General features: G+C 40.1%; 1 protein-coding gene across 1 annotated transcript; it reads right to left on the reverse strand.

Annotated features, from left to right (window-relative positions):
• Window positions 1-309: 309 nt before the first annotated feature.
• On the reverse strand, window positions 310-13971 carry LOC126017576 (signal-regulatory protein beta-1-like). The gene is made up of 5 exons (XM_049779511.1): window positions 13870-13971; window positions 6812-6889; window positions 5460-5547; window positions 2122-2479; window positions 310-538 (listed from the first exon to the last, which is right to left on the reverse strand). Exons 1-5 carry the CDS (start codon window positions 13969-13971, stop codon window positions 310-312), a joined length of 855 nt encoding a protein of 284 aa, XP_049635468.1.
• Window positions 13972-15010: the final 1039 nt, after the last annotated feature.

The raw sequence follows: 15010 nt of genomic DNA on the forward strand, positions 1-15010 counted from the left end.
TCTGATCTTGGGGAACAGGCAGATCACAGGGGTGGGACTCCAACACTTAGCTCCCACCACAGCAAGAATTCACCCCAACAGCACTAGGTATGTAAAGCTAAGCATTATCTAGGAGCTAGAACTCTGTGAGTGCTCTTTACACTGTGGCCAGAGAGATAGTACAGTGGGTAGAGCTCTTGCCTTGCCTGGAGCTGGCCTAGGTTAATTCTCCAACATCCTTTAGAGTCCCCATGAACCAGAGGAATGATTCAAGTGCAAAGCAAGGAAAACTCCTGAGCATCACTAGATGTGGCTCAGTGAATAGAATCACTAGCACAGTGTCTGGCACAAAGTAGAGTTTTTGAGGGAGATGCTATAGGAGAAACTGTCCCCTTTGGGGTCCACTCTGGTCTGGGAGGCTGAGAGCACATTCCCATTTTTGAACCATGTCAGGCTGATGTTTCTGGAGGAGAAGCCTTGGGACTTGCAAATGATGCTCATGATGTGCCTAGGCAGGGCACTCACCAAGGGGCCTGAGAATTCAGGGTGGGGGGGAAGTCTGGGTACAAAAGGAATGTTTGGACACAGTCAGCACAAGGAGCACCAAGAACAAGCACTGCCACATAGGGTATATTGATCCTACCCTGGACATGTAGGGTGACACTGTCATCACTGCAAGGGACCCTCAACTGTACTGCGTCAGGGGAGGAAGACAAGGATCCAGGCTGACTTCAGGACCTTCTTTACTTCCCACAGAAGTCCTTGAATTTGGCCCAGGAATGCAGAGTCGGAGGATCTCTTGAGATTTCTCTCTTTTTAGCAGCTACCCCCAAATCCCCCAACATCAAATGAGGCATTTACAGCTGTGAGTGCATTGGAGAAAGCATCTCAGAGAAAACCAGTAATGAACCCAGTGTCTACCCAGAGGGGTGGCTTGGAAATCACAGTTCCTCCTCTGAAAAGTGAGACATAGGTATTTGTGTTTCTATTAATGGAGATCATGAGGAAATGTCACTATGTCAATAATGGTCGCCAGTGTGTCACTAATGGAAGACTATAACTGGTCACAGCCACACAGAGCATGAAGGATGCCATTAGGGGCTGGGCAGGTCCACATGGTGATCTTTGAGAAACTAATGCAAGGTTTCGTGGCATTGGTGGTTTGTTGTCAATGGTTTTTGGTGTGAGTATCTCCAGGCTCTTCCCATGAATGTGTTTAATATCAGGACAAGAAGAAGCATGACCTGAAGTCACCTGTGGTTGTAGGACAATCCTCTCACTCTGGCCATAGGTTCAGAGCAGGTCCTGTCTGCTCTCAGCCTCTCTGGGGTTCAGCAGGAGGAGTTCCAGATCCATCCTATACTGCTTATCAGGCTTCAGGAAGAAAACCCAAATTGATTCATTTTGCTTCTGAACCGGAGAATTCCCCAGTCACCACATGAAATCTGTTCCCAGAGGAGAGACATTCTGAGACTCCCCGGCTCTGATAAGAGCCTTTGGGGATTTTAAATCTGTCCCTGAAGCCCAGGAAGAATTTCTGTATAGGAGGACACTAAAATCTCCAACTCTTGATGCCTCCATCCAACATCGTTTGATTAAACAGAGTGTCTGGATTTCTCTCCATAATGATTCTGAAAACTATTCTTGATGATGAAATAAAAAAGTGCACTTTCTCCCCTCCAACCTCCCTGTGAGGCCAACAGTGGGAAGTCAAAGAAGAGCCTTTGCCTGGGTTAGTAGCTGTTTTTACCACCCAACGCAGGGCAGAGAGGTATATGCCTGGCTGCTCTGCAGACATTGAGGAAATAGGAGACACCCCACAGGGTGGGAAAACCTTCTGCATGGGTGAGGTCCTGCAAATAGCTGTGCAAGTCACCTTAGCTCCCACATCCCTGTTGCCAAAGGGCTGCTGACATGCCAGGGCTGAAGATCAGAGCAAAGGGCCCCAGGATTTGCCCCTGACCCACCAGGGGCTTTGAGTAAAGCAGCCTCCTTCCTTTATCTGCTGAGGAGCTGAAGTAGACTGTGAAACAACCATGCGGACCAGGACCAGCGCCACAGCTGTCCTTTATTGCAGCTCTCATTCTGACTGACTGGCCCATTCAGTGATCACCCTCCAGGACAAAAGATTCTTCCCACTACCCACCTCTCACAGTGACTAGAGTGCCTGGTCCAGACTTTAGCACCATGTCGAAAGGAATCCTATTCTGGAACTTCATACAGAAGTAGGTGCCGGCATCTGCTAGTTTGATGTCATGGATGTGAATGGTAAAGTCCGTACTGTTTTTCCTTGTGACATCTGAAGCACTTGTAACTCTAGGAAAGTGGCCTTCTTGGAAATTGTAGATTAATTCCCTACTTTCCTCAGTCTTCCTGATCCATTTGACAGGCCCCACTGGGATCAAAGATGTCACAGTGCAGTGCAGAGTGGCCGTCTCTCCTGCTGTAAATGTCATTGACTTCTCAGGCTGGAGCACCTGAAGCTCCTGACACATTGTTCCTGAGGGAAACACAAACAGATCTTCAGTCATCCTTGTCAGCCTATAGCTTTTCCCAAGTGTTTGTCTGTCAACAACCAACACCAGTGACTGAGTATCAAGTATGTTAGATTGGAACTCAGGGTATTGTTAGAATCATCATACATTTCCCTCACCATGAATCTCCATAATGTGTGATGCAGATGAGGAAAGTGAGTCACAAGGAAGTTAAGGACATGGCAGAGAGAGTGGTGTAGTGCCTGCTACAGCTTTCCCTGGAATGTTTGGCTTGAATCAATACTCCTGCTCTTCCATTGTCTGGCTTCATAGAGTGTTGTACTATCTCTTCTTTGCACTGTGAGGAACCATGAAACTGTTCTGACCATTGGGTGTGAGCTGAAGAGATGAGAGTGACAATGAGATTTTATTGATTTCAGTAACATTTGAAATTGATTTTACCTCAGTAAACCCACTCTCCTCTTCCACAGATGATGCTTATGGTGGTATCTGCTCCTCAGCCTGATTACTGTGAGGAAGGTGCAAATCCCAACACACATGCACACACATGCACACACACACAAAAACACACACATGGAGCTTTATAGGAAGCTAAACATTGTTTCAGGTTCCTGAATTTTATATTTTATGTTACATGAACAATAAATATTGCTGTGTCTTAATAACCAAAAAATGTATTGCCTTAAGTCAATATGATATGTTGCCAACAATGAGTGGATTAAAAATGTGGCACATAAAAATTATTCATTCCAAATAGTTAACAAAGTTTGATCCAACCGATAGCACAAATGAACCTTAAAATACTATGTTGATTAAAATTAACAAGAGGCAGGGATCCAGAGAGATAGTGTAGTGGGTAGGGCACTTGTCTTGCACCTGGGCAACTGGGTTCAATCCCCAGCATCCCATATAGTCCTCTGAGCCTGCCATCAATGATCCCTGAGCACAGAGTGAGGAAGAAGCCCTAAACACCACCATTGAAGCCTCAAAACATACAAAAATAATGAAATAAATCAAATGCAAAAGGAGAAAAATTTCCTGCATATAGACTATACTTACAATGAACAAATACATAGAGGAAAATGTAACTTGGAGCTGGGGTACAGTTAAGGAATGGGAAGTTATTTGGGGTGCACAATAAGGATATTGTAAAGTTCTAGAAATGTGTGATGCTGATGATTTCACCACACTATGAATGTACTAAAATGCCATTTCACTCAAAGCAGTAATCCAAATATTTGAGCATACTGTACAGCCTCTTCTCAGGGTCTGTCTACATGCTACTTTGCCTCCTGCCAGAAATGCTATTTCTTCCTCAAGAAGTCCATATGGTTTATCCATCCCCTTTTTAAAGTTTCTGCTCAAACGTCCCTTTCAGTGATGTTCACTCCAAATATTCCATCTTATGAAATATCCAATTCTCTTATTCAGTATTATCCCAATTTGTTTCATAGCACTTGCATGTTCTAAATGACTATTTCTTTTTGTTTGTTTGTTTGTTTTGGGGGGTCACACTCGACAGCACTCAGGAGTTACTCCTAGCTCTAGGCTCAGAAATTGCTCCTGGCAGGCTCGAGGGACCATATGGGATGTCGGGATTCAAACTACCATCTTTCTGCATGCACAGCAAATGCCTTACTTCCATGCTAGCTCTACTGTCCTCTTATTCCTTATGTGTATTAATATCATTTACTCATGAAAATATAAGGCTCAAGAAGAAAACTACTTTGTTTCTGCTATTCCCTGAGGCATAGCAAGTCCTACAGTTATCCAAAGAAATATTTTTTAAGATTTGTCAATTTGTCAGTGCTCTCTGCATTGCCCTTTAATTGTGAGGTGAAACTAGAGGACGCTCCACATCCTGACTTCAATGTAGGATATGCAGATTCCAGGATCTTTATACAGAAACATGATACCTGTTGCAAGTCAGCCCCTGAAGAGGTTGACTGATGGAGGGATGGAGGTTGAGGTCTTTCCCTTCCAGCTCGGAGCATGCGTCTGCCACCCTGTTCAGCAGGCGGTTCTGAGATGAAGCGGCAGGTAAACAGCTCGCAGTCAGGCTTGTAGAAATATTAGCTTTATTCGGTGGACAAGACTGAAGTCCAAAATTTCAGCCAAAAGCCCCTCACCTTCCACAGACCCTTGTTTTTATTCCCCAGAATCAGGTACCACCCAATGATGGGATCAGGTACCACCCAATGGTGGAAGCAGAATCAGGTACCACCCTAGGGTGGGGGCAGAATGCCAGGTCACACCCTAGGGTAGGGCACAATCACCGATCAGGGTAGGGTCAGTAACATAATAATCCCATAAAATGTTTACATACACAACAGATACCAACAACAGAGACTGTGTGAAAAATAAAAGTGTGTTGGCACTACAGACAATATCTTGGATTGGACAAACTATCTTGCCTGGAGCCTAGAGTTGGTCTTATGCCAGGAAACTTTAGGGGTAGGGTCTCCTTGTATTTAGGCCAAGGCTTTTCCTTTCCATGCCCCTCATATTTTGGTGGGCCTATGCAAACGATAATTGCCACTCTAACACCGTTTTTACTGTGCTCCTTTGACTCTAATCCTTAAAAAAAAACCCACTTAAACTTTTTAGGTTAACTTAAACTAATATGCATGTGCATGGAAATGTAAAAAAAATACTATGCCTTTAATGTTTAAGGAGTTACATAAGTTTATGGCTTTAGATTGCTTTGTGTGGTGCTAAGAAATATTATAATGTATTACAATCTGGGGACTTGAGGTACAAAGTAATTGTACATGGGTTCTGTTTTATTTATCTTAATGTTGTTTGGCTGAAAGTTCAAAGTTAAGATATCAGCAAGGGGACTTCTTCTGAGAATTCTGTTTATGGGTGATTATTCTTCCACTGTAACTTTACCTTGTCCTCTTTCTTTGCATCTTTGTTCTCATAATTAAAAATAAAAAATTAAAAAAAAAGATTTGTCAATTTGTAAATTGCCCAATGTGGCACCTCCTTGAAACACTTGAAACATAATATGTAGTTTCAAGTTGACGTTTTCTGTGGAATTTAAGTCTGAATTTCTCGTGTAGATGGCTTTCTACAAAGCCAAAGCAAATTATAATATATGCAGGAATCAGAGGAGGCCAGAAGAAGAAAATTAAGGTAGTTTTCTCTACGCCAGCCTTCCCCACAGCCATTGACAGAAGCTCCAGAAACCTCACAGCATGGAAGTTGGGCAACAATAATAAAAATAGTGAAGAATAAATCATGAGCTCTAGAATCAGGCCACTTGGTTCAATCACAGCTCTTTGATTTGGATTGAGGGACTTTAATTCCTCTGTGCTTCCATTGTCTTATTAATGTAGTGGTGATGAGAGTATCTTGGAGCAAAGATCACAGATGATAGATGCATTTGACAGGCACGTGTTGTGTGCCACTCATTGGATTCCCTGAGTGTTGAACTGACTTTAGATGATATAGACAAAGATATAGAAATAAATGTGGATGGATATATGAGTATAACTTCAAATACAGATCCTTTAGGCAGAGTCTTTGAATCATATATCCTCCTATCCTCCCTCTTCTCCTCATCCAACATGGAAAAGGGACCCCAAGATACTGATGCACAAAAATTTTACTCAGTTTTCCAAACCAGAAGGGGAAGTTTAGATATAGAAAAGGAGAAAATGAGGCACAGAGATTTTGAAAAATAAACACTCAAAATTTTACATTTCATGTAGTCTAGGGAAAGGCTTTGAAAAGAATGAGAAATCCTTTCTAAAAATCCTGCATGTCTGTATGTTTATTATACTTCTAATTCCTGCTCAGACATGTACATGCTTAAGTACATGTATTCACAAATAAACATTCAGTACAGACTAACATGTTAGTATGTTTTGAGAATGCAGTGAAATTATAGAAAAATTAAATGCTTAGTGAAAAATCTGGCATATATGAATCATCTAATACTTATACATTATAGAAGTTTATAAGCACTCAAAGAAGTGAAGCTTAGATATTTCCAAGAAGTATGATGTTTGATGACTTATTTTGTTTAATTCTCTACATTACCAAATTTTTCTATACTGAACCTCCACTGAGAAGCCAAAGAACACATCATGGTTAAAAAAATAAACCCTCTGGGGGCCAGAAAGATAGCATGGAGGTAAGGCGTTTGCCTTCCATGCAGAAGGTTGGTGGTTCAAACCCTGGCATCCCATATGGTCCCCTTAGCCTGCCAGGAGCGATTTCTGAGCATAGAGCCAGGAGTAACCACTGACTGCGCCAGAATGTGACCCAAAACAAAACAAAACAAAACAAAACAAAAACAAGCAAACAAAAAACCCTCTGGAGTTATTCACCCTGGAAGATAATTTCAACTTCTCTTCTGATTCATCAGAAATCTTGGGAAGATTATTCTGTTGCTTCATTTTTTCCATCTGCAAATCAGAGGAGATGGAAGTAGCTACAGCAGGTATGTGGTGAGGCTCAGAGGAGCTGATCCATAACTGCTGCTTGAAACACTGTTTGACATCCCTGGTAACAATGGCTGCTTGGATCCCTGCTTCTTGCTCTCAGATAATGTCCAGCTCTCGACCTTCTTATGGTGGTGCACACTGTTTACCTGAAATTCCTTTGAATTCATAGGGAGGAATTGGAGAGACAACACAGCAGGTAAGGCAATTGCCTTGAATGCAGCTGGCCTAGGTTTGATCCCAGGCACTGCCTATGGTTTCTTAGCATATTGCCAGGAGTGATCCCTGAGCACTGCCTGGTGTTTACCTCAAACAAATAAGTCCACAAGCAGGAGGAGGAAGGAGGGGAAACGATTTTACCCAACATGTTACTCACCTATGAGTCCTAGTAGTAGAATCAGCAATAGGTAGGGAAGAGGAGAGTGGGGCGAGGAAACAATAACCAGCATTCTGGAGGCCTTTGGAGCCTGCAGTGTTCAGGAGTGTGGGGAAACACTACACTGCTGGGCTCAGAGAAACCACATTTCACATGATTTGAGAGGAAGAATCTCTGATGGATTAAATGGCTGTGAGAATAAGAGGCTGCTCTAGACTTAGGCGGTTCCTATCTCTACATTGTGAAAAAGAAGTCTAGGAGAAGGGGAATAAAAATGAGAAGTTACACATGAATGTTCTTCCCAGTAAGACTTGCACAGGCTATTAGAAATAATGCTTCCTCCTCGTCTGGGGCCTTTGCTCTCTCCACTTAAACCCTCACCCCATCTTGAAGTCTTCATGGTGATTCAGCATCCAGGAGTCCTAGGTCTGGTTGTATGACTGAAACTCAACTATCAACTACTTTTTAATCTAAATATCACAGGATTTAATTAAAAATAAAAATAAATTATGGCTAGTTGGGAGTTGTGTTCCAAACTCCCAAGTCCAGGAAGTCAGAAGCAACTGATTTGGGTTTCATGCTATACCAGTTGCAACCCAGGATCTACTTAGCTGACAAGAGAAAGAGAGTTTGCTGGCATCTGGGCAACTCTCCCATAGAACCAAATCTTCTTCTGAAATGAATCCTCATTCTAAAAGTTTATTGATACACCAATAAAATTCAACCCAAGAAAATTCACAGTCATTGAGGTCCTTTAACATGCCAGTAAACACCTGACTTTGTTCAGGGAAGGAATCAGTTTCTGACTTCTTTCAGAGGATAACTTGGAACTGTGTCCCAGAAATTACACTTACAGGCATTTGTCTAAGATATAAACAACATGTCTACACAAAAACTTAGGTATAAATTTTATAACTGTTTTCTTTGTACAGAAAATAATGGGGTGGGGTCGAAGCTATAGCACAGTGGGTAGGGTATTTGCCTTGTAGGTGGTTGACCAAGGTTTGCTCCTCGGCATTCCATATGGCCCTCTGAGCCTTCCAGGAGTAATTTATGAGCACAGAACCAGGAGTAACCCCTGAGTGCTGCTGGGTGTGGCCCAAAAACAAAGAAGAAAAGACAAGAAAAGTAAAGAATGGAAAGCAACCAAAATGTTCAATAATAAGTGAATGATAAATTGATGCTTCCATACAATGAAATAGCACTCAGCAAAAGACAGGAATGGTTGAGTATATATGCTTTAATCTGTAAGGTTCTCAAAGGCACTAGGTTGATTGAGTTAAGTCCCTCTCAAAATATATGATTCTATATGACCTCTATGATACCACTTGAAAATGTTTTCAAAATAACTAACTAAAGAACAGATTATAATATTCTAACTGCTTTGGCTATCATGGTTAATGTCACTGAGCAAGGACAAAGAACTTTATGGTCTTCAGTCATTTTCTGCATCCTGACTATGTAGTTGGCTAGATGAAAATGTACATGAAAATTAGCCTAAGCCAAGGCTGGGAATGAATAAAACAAGATTCAACACTAGAGGCCAGAGTGGTAGTGCAATAGTTCTGTTGTTAGGGTGGTTGCTTTGCATATAGCTGGCCTGGGTTTGATCTCTAGAAAGAAACCCAGAAGGTCCCCGAGTTCCCAGGAGTGGTCCCTGAGAGCCTGAGCACCATTGAGTGTGGCCCCTTAAAGCCAAGATTTGACTCTAAATATAAATCTCATAATTATTATGTGAAAACTAATTTTTTTTCAGATTTGAGGCCAGACCCAGTGATGCTCAAGGCTTACCCCTGGCACTGCATTCAGAAATTAGTTCTGGGCAACTTGGGGGACTATATGGGATGCTGGGGATCAAACCCAGATCCAGTACATTGCAAGGCAAACACCTTATCTTCTGTACTATCACTCCAGACCATGTGAACACTATTCAGTTATCTATCGTTACAGAGAGTGAGAGTGTGGTAGACAGAGATCATGTATGATTTCAGGTGTGACAAAACAATGTATCCTCATCACTCAAATTGGGGAATCAGCAAATAAGGTCTGAGTGAGAAGTCAAAAAAGTATAGCAATATGATATATGAGACAGCAGTAAAATCTAGGAAAAAAAATCCATTAAAATAGTTGAAAACTCTTGTCTGTGGGAGATGGAAATTGTAAGGGGTAGAAAATTCCTGTTCTCTTAAGTTCAACTTCAAACTTTTTAACTATATGTATGCAAATCGGATAAATATGTAAAATATTCTAATTAGATTCATATTATGAGTTACCATCCAAAGAATATCATATAATGTTAACAATGGTAAGATTCTTCTGGCTCTGCACTCAGAGATTACTCTCAGAAGTGTTCAAAGCAAATGAACAAAAATCCTCAAATATAATCAATATTGATACTTCAGGAAAAATTGACAACCTAGAGAAAGTATAAACAATGCATGTGAATCCTCAGTATTCCATGTGGTTGAGGTCATCCTGGGATCAGCCACACAGGAGGACTCTTGTGTTTGTTAGTATCTTCATGCAGGTGTAAATGCTTGGTTGAAAGTGTGAATGATCTGTGACTCTTACACAAATATGTCCTTGGATGAAGGATGTCAGGAAGAAAGACAGAAAGGATAGAAGACTAGCCTAATTACTACCTAGTATCCTATATGATATCCCAGTACTGTCAGAAAGTAATCCCTGAGCATCTCCGGGTGTGCCTCACCTCCAGATTACCAGATGATTCTATTTATATGATCTGAGTATCCAGACTCATGAAAAGTTTGTAAAGCAGCCAGTGTTTTCAGTAATTGGACAAAGAGAAAATGGGAGTTAAAGTTTGGAAGATGAAATAAGTACCTAGATTTATTTCATAATTATGTGAATATAATGAACAGTCTTGAACTGTAGTTAAGATGGTTAAAAAAATATGGTTAAGATGACAGAAAGAGGAAGGAGGGGGAGGAAGGGCTGAAAGAGGAAGAAGAAATACTTGAAAATGTCACAACAGAATGTTTAGCTATGAGTAAAGATGAAATTTTGCAGTCTGCTACAATTTATAAAATTGAAGGGTGTCATGCTAAGTGAAGTGTGTCAGAAAATAAAAGCTAAATAATCAAATAATTCCACTCATATAAATATAAAGAAACAAAAAAAGGAATTAGACAACCAGCATTGGAAATCCTGATCAATAGAACTGGGAACTGAATGGAGAGAGGGGGCAGGGAAGATGTTGGCATAATAGTGGGGGTTGGGGGATGTCTTGAAACCCTGGTAGAAAAATTGGTGTGGTATAGGTAGTACATAAAGTAGTCTTCAATAGTATTGTCAACAATGATATCTCAATTAAAAAAGAGAAGAGAATGCCACAGAGGTTCAAATTTATTGAGCTCACAGGAGTTCAATAAGTAACATACTAATACTAATATTTACTAATATCACTATTAAGTAAGCTAATATTTGTGCATGTGAGACTTTAGACTATGACTCTTTCCCATCAAATAACTAACTTTGGAGTAAAATTTAGTGATAACAAGAGAATTTTCTTTAAATGTCTTTAATAAATAAATTTTTTAATTGAATCACTGTGAGATACAGTGACACAGTTGTTCATGATTGAATTTCGGCCATACAGCAGTCATCCCCTCACCAGGTCACATTTCTCACCACCAGAATCCTCAGGTTTCCCCTCCTCTTCCTTGCCTTGTGGCAGACATTTTTCTTCTCTTTCTCTCTCTCTCTCTCTCACTCCTCTCTTCCTTTTCTTTTCCTTTTAGACACTGGTTTACAAAATTGTTACTGAAGGGGTAACATGCATTTATCAGTTTCTTTTTTTCAGGACCAAGTTCTTGCCTACAGCATTTTCTTATCTCAACTCTTGGAGACTATCATTGTCTACCTGAAAGAGACTAATGATTGTACTTGACCAAATTAGGTCGAAACAATGATATAGAACCTGTTTTTATTTGGATAACTTTATATTTTATATTTTATTATTTACTGACTAAAGAGCAGCTTTCATTTACTTCTCACAATCAATTTATAACAGAATAAATTTAATATGTAAAACTGTGTACAGTAAAAGAACAATCTTCAATGAAAGATTTCTTGTCCCATTTTTAGTAAAATAATACTAACAGCATAGTTTAAATTCTGCACATAATTATTTGATACATTTATGTTTTGCATAATGAACATCACAAAAATTTAGCTAACATCACTACCTGGAATAATCGTAATTTTTCCTTGTAATAGAAAGTTTCAAGATTTACTAAATTAGAACCTTTCAATATAATTATGAGAACCATGCTGTTCATGATATGTTTGTACTTATTTATGTTTAACTAATATTTGGGTCTCTTTATTATCTTCACCTATTTCCTCCAACTGCCTATACTTCCTTTTCCTCTAGAGCAAACACAAATCTGCTCTTTCCTCTATAGCAAACACAAATCTATCAATTTGATTTTTTTTGGCTTTTTGGGCCACACCCCTTGATGCTCAGGGGTTAGTCCTGGCTATGCACTCAGAAATTACTCTTGGCTCAGGGGACCATATTGAACAACTGGGATCAAATCAAAGTCTGTCCTAGACAGATCAGCCACTTGCAAAGCAAACACCCTACCACTGTGCTATCACTCAGGCCCCTCAATTTGATATTTTTGTTAGAATTTAAAGTTTGATTTAGAATTAACTGTAACCTAGCTTTACTGTGAACCTAAGTACAGCCATGACAGGCTCAAGTTTTAAGGTACAAAGACTAGGTCCAAAAGAACAGCCACTTCCTGGAACCAGACTATAGGAGTACATACTAGGAAATACAGCAATGAACAGATGGCCAGGCAAACATATCCTGTGTCTAAAAGAAACTGACCACAGCACCTTGAATCTGGAGATGCATGATTTCCTCTCACTGAGCCTACAGCCCACCCTAGCCATTCGTCTGATGCAACTTCGTACTAAAAACCTATAGTTTTAAAAATCAACTAACCCGAGGTGAGAATTCCCTAAATTTCCTATAAAAAGGGGGCCTGTGAGCCCACCTGGGGTCATCATTTTCTTAGGAGGATGTTGACCCCAGCATGGTGGAATAAAGCTCCCCTGCATTCTTGCAGTGCTGTCTGTCTCCTCCAGTCTTTGTGAGATGGGTCTTGATTCTGGGTTTAAAATTTTACACTCCGTGCATATATTATATCATTTATATTTTTCATTATATTATTGTCTTCTTTAAATATCATTTATATTTGTCATTGTCTTATTGCCTCAGTCAAATTCTTGGAGCTCTTATCCATGTTGCAAACACCAAAATAATATTCCATTGTAAAGAACTGGAGGAGGGTGTTTCTAGGTCTTACTTATTTTAGTAAGGCAGTGAACATGTGTGTACAGATTGCTCTTTGAGATAATGACTGAGTTATTTGCCTTTGAAATAAATCCAAAGGTGTAATAAAATATCCAAAGGGAGTTTTTCATATTTGTTTTAAGAAATCAGCAGCATTCCATGCTGATTTCCAAAGTAGCTGCATCCTTTACATTCCAACCAATGACTAAACATTCCTATTATCCATGTTCAGGCTTTTGACTTTTAATGACTGCAGTCTATAGGTGTGGGGTGACAGAATCACATAATGATTTTGGTTACTGAACAGAAATGAAAATTTTTTCTTGTGGTTGTAGACGTTTATATATCTTCTTTGGACAATTCCTATTTATTATCTCTATCCATATCTTATTGGATAACCTGTGTTTTTGCTGTGAGAGATGAAGTAGATGATAATTAATGATTTTGTGGTATGTGCTTTATGAAAGGCAGTGCATGAAAATCCAATTCTTGAAGCATGAGGATGTAAGAAGCAGCAGCAGAAGGCTATAGGCAGGCAGGAATCTCAAGAAAAAAAGGGGGCAGGCAGCAGGGACTGAGGTAACAGGGCAAGCAGGAACAGTAAGACATCTGTTCTCACTCATATATCTGCTCCTAATTCAAGAAATATTTCTCGTGTGTCTAGATTGCCCCCCCCCAGTGTTGTTTTCCTGTTAGTCCTGAGAGGATGTGGAGTTCTAAGATAGGAATCTGGCACGTCAGTGTTTTCCTATATTCTGATCCTGCTGACCCTGTTACAAGGAAATTCAGATGGGAGCAGCCCATTTGAAAAAAAAAAAAAAAAGTGGATCTAGGATTTTGTACCAATATTCAAAATGTGAATTCTATTTCTGGCAGATAAATGGGCAGAGCTGGTGATAAAATTGTGGATATAAAACTACAAAGAAGTGGCCTAGCCCTGAAGAAGCCAAAGGCTTGAAAACCCCACCATTTGGAGGTGCAAATAGTGAACTCTTTGGAGATAGAGATAGAGAAAAGAAGTCAGCAACAAGCCGTAGAAACCACCCTGAGGCACCATCCAGAGCAGGTGGGATCCCTTCATTAAAGGGGAGAAGCTCACACCTATATTCATTGCTTTCATGTACCACCTGCAGGTCCATGACTCTCTGAGATCCCCAAAGTGGCTGGAGAGAGAAAGGAGAAAGAAAAAGGAAAATTAAGCAGAGATCCCCAAGAAGAAAGTGTCACCTGCTATCCTCTCACAGGAAGCAAGGGAACCGTCTCTGTACTTTTGGTCACCTCCTCGCAGGAAGCACCGTCTCTAAGTGGCACATCGTGTTGTACATCATATGGCTCGGTCACCATTCGTTGTCTTCCTTTATCTTTGTATGTAAGGGATCCACCCTTAGAAGTGAACTGTAGAGAGAAAATTGTGCTCTACTGCCATCTTCTGGAAGTATCTCAGAAAGCCTTCAAAAGGACTCCAGATGGTTGAAAAGCAGCTCTCCCTCTGACTAGATTCCCCTTTCATCAAAAGTCATGGTACAAATAAGTAAAATGATAACTCTGAGTTATTGAATCCCAGAATATTAGATGAAAACAAACTAATGGAAAATTCATAGTCATTGTTATGATGAAATTTAGAAAATGACGAGAAAGCTCGAAAGAATAAAATGAATGGAAGGTAGAAATTTACCAAGCATGTAAAACCCTAAAAGGGAAGCAGGACCCAAGGAGAAAGGGCAGGAGCGCATGTTGGGGAGGCACAAGGCCCCAGTTGGATCCCAACACTGTATTGAGCCCTGAGCACCAGCTGAATAGACTTGAGGGACCCTCATGCTGCTGAGTTCAAAGCAGCATCACTTCGTTGGCCCAAGCATTGAAACAGGGCTGCACGGATGGGCAAGTATGACCAGAAGTAGCCCCCAGACACCCATTTGAAATAATTATTTGAATGACCCTAAACTATCAAGAAAATTAATTTCACAATTTTACATCTTCTGGAAAAAATAGATTTTAGGCAGATGGTTTTGCAGAATAATTCTCTCAGCACTTACAGATGAATAAAAACCAAATGTAGTGTGCAAAAAAAGTTATATGAGAGATTATAAAAATGCAATTTATACTACAATTTAGTTAACATTAGAGAATAGTTGTTAATTTTATTATGTGTGAACACTTTTATTTAAGCTCAAAACAAAAATTTATTATCTTACAAGTCTAGAGTCTAGAATGTAAAAAAAAATCAAGGTGCCAGCAAGGCCATTGTTTCCACAACTTTGGGCAGATGTTCTCTTACTTATTTTTTATTTTATTTTATTTTATTCCTGTTGTTTACATAGAACGGTTATAATGGTGTCTTATATTTGTGACATTGATGTCCAAAGACACAACAAGCATTGCC

This window comes from Suncus etruscus, chromosome 9, assembly GCF_024139225.1.
Source record: "Suncus etruscus isolate mSunEtr1 chromosome 9, mSunEtr1.pri.cur, whole genome shotgun sequence".
Lineage (NCBI taxonomy): Eukaryota > Metazoa > Chordata > Mammalia > Eulipotyphla > Soricidae > Suncus > Suncus etruscus.

Bases quoted from the DNA above. Each gene is read 5' to 3' on its own strand.
- LOC126017576 (XM_049779511.1), bottom strand. From the start codon at position 13,971: ATGGTGACCGAGCCATATGATGTACAACACGATGTGCCACTTAGAGAC. The intron at 2,480-5,459 runs GTGCCACATTGG...TGTTTCCCTCAG, and splicing joins GTTTCAAGTGTTTCAAGGAG to GAACAATGTGTCAGGAGCTT. The intron at 539-2,121 runs GTAGTGGGAAGA...TTTTGTACCCAG, and splicing joins CTAGTCACTGTGAGAGGTGG to ACTTCCCCCCCACCCTGAAT.